General features: G+C 61.7%; 1 protein-coding gene across 1 annotated transcript in view; it reads right to left on the bottom strand.

Moving 5' to 3' along the window:
* Positions 1-165: 165 nt before the first annotated feature.
* The window catches only part of LOC104543741 (acid-sensing ion channel 1-like), a 10,329-nt gene continuing 6,189 nt past the window's right edge, over positions 166-4,305 (bottom strand). Inside the window, 11 exon segments of the mRNA XM_010188415.1 lie at positions 166-270; positions 454-558; positions 668-747; positions 953-1,044; positions 1,131-1,284; positions 1,653-1,709; positions 1,801-1,951; positions 2,147-2,274; positions 2,688-2,841; positions 3,631-3,762; positions 3,765-4,090. Coding sequence (XP_010186717.1) covers positions 166-270; positions 454-558; positions 668-747; positions 953-1,044; positions 1,131-1,284; positions 1,653-1,709; positions 1,801-1,951; positions 2,147-2,274; positions 2,688-2,841; positions 3,631-3,762; positions 3,765-4,090 — 1,484 coding nt within the window.

Below are 4,305 nucleotides of genomic sequence, written 5' to 3' on the forward strand. Positions count from 1 at the left end.
CCCGACCCGACCGCCTGCCCCAAAATCCGAGGCCGTCGCTCTTGTCCGTGTCCCACCGTGGCGAGGAGCAAGGTCCCCATGATGTGTCTCTCCGCTGGCGCTCGCAGGGAGAAGGGCAGCTCTCCGGAGGGCTTTGGTAGCTCAGGTTGTACATCCAGACGTCGGTTAGCAGGTGAAGTCCTCAAAGGTGCCCCGGGCCGGGTGGTGAGGTAGGATGTTGGCTGCGTACGTCATGCCTGCCGGGTGGCCCCGTATGCTTTCACAGGGATTCTGCGAGGCAGAGGACGGATGGGGTCACTGCTTTCACCCAGACCCATCTCCCCTCAGCATCTCTCCCTGGCGCCTCTGCTCCGCTCCCAAGCGCTCCCGAAAACAGAGTCCGCCTCCCACCCCACGACACGTCTGGGGCAGCAAGAGGGGAGCAGCAGCTCCCGTGGGGTACCCCGTGCTTACGTGGCGTTTCACGTCGTCCATGCTCAGCGCGACGCCCTTGTCCGTGTTGTTCCTCTTGTGGTTCTTGCGGCACTTGACCCCCCGGAACAGCCGGTGCTTTATCACCTGCAAAAACCAGATTTCAGCACCACAGTGCCTTTTCCCCAAGCCCCACATCAGCATTTCAGTGCTCCAGGATAACCTGGGCCCTGGCACCTGTGGGAGAGACACTCACCTCGTAGGCGTAGTCGAACAGCTCCAGTACTGTGAGGATGCTGGCACCAATGAACAGCCCCATCTGCCCTCCAATGTCACCTGCAGAGGAGAGGGAAGCCACCAGGGTGGCTTGAGCCTGGCATACGGGGGACAGAGAACGGGCAGAACTCATCACCACTGTGACCAGTGCCTGGCCATGGCAGCGAGGTGCCCTGCTCTGTGTCCACGCTGTTGGCACATCTCAGTGCCTCGGGAACGGGGACAACGAGAGGCTGGAGGATGACACACAGCCACCAACACTCACCCAACAAGCCGGCCACCTCATACGCCTTCTTCTGCTCGATCGTCTCGTAGTTCAGGGCTTCAAAGAAGATATCCAGCACCAGGATGTTCTCCCTGTGCGGGACATAAGCGGTGTCAGGCTGAGATTTGGGGTGGAGGAACGAGATGCCACCCATGTCCCCATGGCCACAGCGCGTTACCCGATGTACTGCTCCGACTTGTTGTACTTCTTGGCCAGGTACTTGGCGGAGGCTTTGCTGGGGATCTTCACCATGGAGAGCTCTTTGCCGTAGCGGGTGACGTTGCAGGGCATCTCGCAGACGCAGTACTCGTTGTCCTTCTCCACCAGGAAATCTGGATGGGGAGAGATGGAGATGGAGATGGAGACAGGGAGATGGAGATGGAGAGAGGGAGATGAAGATGGAGATGGGGAGAGGGAGATGGAGAGAGGGAGATGGAGATGGAGAGAGGGAGATGGAGATGGAGATGGGGAGAGAGAGATGGAGATGGGGAGAGAGAGATGGAGATGGGGAGAGGGAGATGGAGAGGGGGAGAGGGAGATGGAGAGAGGGAGATGGAGATGGAGAGAAGGAGATGGAGATGGAGAGAGGGAGATGGAGATGGGGAGAGGGAGACAGGGAGAGGGAGATGGAGAGGGGGAGATGGAGAGAGGGAGAAACCCAACACCCGCAGCTCGGTCCCATGGGGACTGGCAGCCTCACCTAAGGCCGGATCCGCGCACTCCTTGTACTGCTCTGGGGTGCAGTAAGGGGCATCACCTGGAGGAGGGAGACAGCCGGTTTTCCCAATGGGATGGTGTCAGCGTGCCGAGCCCGGCGGGGGCTGGGGGCTGCAGCGCGGGGGGCTCACCTGGCATGTGCACCATGCGGCAGTTGCAGTTCTCCACCAGGTAGCGCGTCTCGCAGTCAATGCGGCAGGCGGTGATGCTGTAGGTGTCGTAAAACTCCGAGTCGCCCGCCATGGCCTTGCAGTCTCCCCAGGGAGGGGGCAGGTAGATGAGCTGGGGGGGAGCAGAAGCCAGGAGTGAGGAGAGAAGCCCCCTGGCACAGTGTGGGGACAGACACCCCCCGCTGCATTGGTCCCCAGGGCTGGGTCCTCCCTGCATCTGGCATCAGGGCAGGGGCATGGGGAGGATGCTCGGTGCCCCCACAGCATGGGGTGGGAGGGGGCACCCCAGCCTCCCCCCAGTCCCTACCCGCTGCTCCTGGCAGGACACGAAGGTCTGGAAGCCGGGTGCCACCCCGAAGCCCAACTGGTCGATGAGCGGGGGCTCGTCCTGGCTGTGGATCTGCACCTTGATCCCGGCTTCGAATGAGGTCTCGTCTGCGGCAGAGAGAAGTGGGGTGAGCACGGTGCTGTACCCCGCTCCACCGAAACTTCTGTCTCCCACCCTTCCCCTGGCTGAATTAATTCGTTCACATGTCTGTCCATCTGTCCATCTGCTACACCCTGTCCTTGTCCCCTCCGCCTCTGACCCTCCTGCTCCAGCACCCAATGAGAGCAGCAGGGAAAGCGTTTGCCTCTATTTATAAACAAGCGATGGCTGCGTGTTGAAACCGATGGGGAGTTGCCATGGCGAAGAGCAAAGACAAGGAGGAAAAAAGGAAAGAAAAGGACCCAAAGTGATGAGAAATGGAAGGAGGGAAGAGGAGCAAGTCTGAAGGACGTGGATGCATGGGAAGGGGCTGGAAAGCACCCGGGAGCTGCTGCTGAGAGCTGCTGGGGCAGCGGGTTACCTGTTTCCCCCCACACCAAAAAAAAGTCCTCGTCCGGCTGAATATCCAGCATGATCTCCAGGCCGTTGCCGGTGCCCCCCTTCATGGTGATGAGCCGGGGCTTCCCGTCCTGCCCCGAGTTGAAGGTGTAGCACTTCCCGTAGCGGGTGAAGACCTGCGGGAGAGGACACAGGGCTGAGGCTGGGGCGCCTCCACTGGCACCAAACTGCGGCTGGCACCGTGGCATGGAACCAGGAGGGCACCCCCATCCCCCATATGCAGCCATCCCCAACCTGGGGTGCAATTCGACCTGGGCTCCTGCCCTCTGGGGTGTCTGGAAGTGCCCATCTGAGGAGGGGACGTTCCCCACCAAGGCACAGGATGGCACAGACTTGGAGGAGACGCTTTGCAGGTTTACAGCACCTCAACCCCTGGCAGCCCCAGCTCCCCGAGACGGCGGCACAGCCCCACACCTTCACCAGCGCCTCCTCCAAGCCCCCTCAGGATGGGGCTGGATGAGATTCTGGACCCCCCCATTCCAGCAAATGCCTCCAGCAGCCGACCCATCTCCACGCCACTGCCAGCCTGGGATACGTGGGGCCGGGGGCTCCAGACCGCATGGTGCCCCACGGGCGGTGGTGACACCAGGATGGTGGTGACACCAGGATGGTAGTGACACCAGGATGGTAGTGACACCGGGATGGTGGTGACACCAGGATGGTGGTGACACCAGGATGGTGGTGCCAGGCACCTCCTTGGCCAGCACAGCCCTCGGGCTGCTCTCAGTGTCTCCGGTCTCTGCACCCGGCGGCGGCCCCAGCTCCAACGAGACACCCAGGTGCCGGCAGACAAGGCTGAAATATCAGCTTGTCCCTGCATGAACTGGCAAGGACGACATCGTCCTGATCCAACACGATGCCGGCCGAAGCCGCTCCCCATGCATGGCCACCCTGGGGCTACTCACCGCCGAAAAGTCCCCGGGGCCGCACCGCTCGCCCCGGTAGCTGCAGCTCAGCAGCATGTCCTCCAGCTGGTGGCAAGTGCGGTTAAAAAACCCATACAAATTTAGGGGCTCGTCCTCCTCCTCGGGGGTGGGCTGGGGCCCAGCTCCATCCCGGGCTCGTAGTCAACCAGGGGAGCCAGGTAGAGCAGGTCCTCATGGCTAAGCTGCGAGACCCGCACGCGGTTGATGTTGCAGAAGGTGACGGCGGGGAAGATCATCTCGGGGCTGTCCTCCTCGCTGAGCAGTGTGACGTGGTGGTACTCCAGGTAGTAGACGATGCGGTCGGCCACCTGGTAGAGGAAGACGGAGAGGGAGAGGAGGAAGGCCAGTGCCCAGAGCGCCTGCCGAGCACCCAAGCTGCCCTCCACGAAGATGTGGCTCAGTCCGTGCAGCGTGCAGCTGCTGGCAAAAGCCACAAAGTCTCTTCATCCTCCTCCTGCCCATACAGGAACTCATCTGCTCTGTCCTCTCCCCTCCCGGTGGCTTCAGCATCTCTTGGTCCTTCCTCGCTGGAGAAGGAGATGGTGCAGAATATCTGGAGAGGCATTGTCCGGTGTAGGGGTCCTGGCTGTATCGTGGGGGTCCTGGCTCCGATGTGGGGGTCCTGGATGCAGTGTGGGGGTCCTGGCTCCGGCG

The sequence above is a fragment of the Mesitornis unicolor genome, unplaced genomic scaffold (genome assembly GCF_000695765.1).
Source record: "Mesitornis unicolor isolate BGI_N332 unplaced genomic scaffold, ASM69576v1 scaffold29467, whole genome shotgun sequence".
In the NCBI taxonomy this organism is placed as follows: Eukaryota; Metazoa; Chordata; class Aves; order Mesitornithiformes; family Mesitornithidae; genus Mesitornis; species Mesitornis unicolor.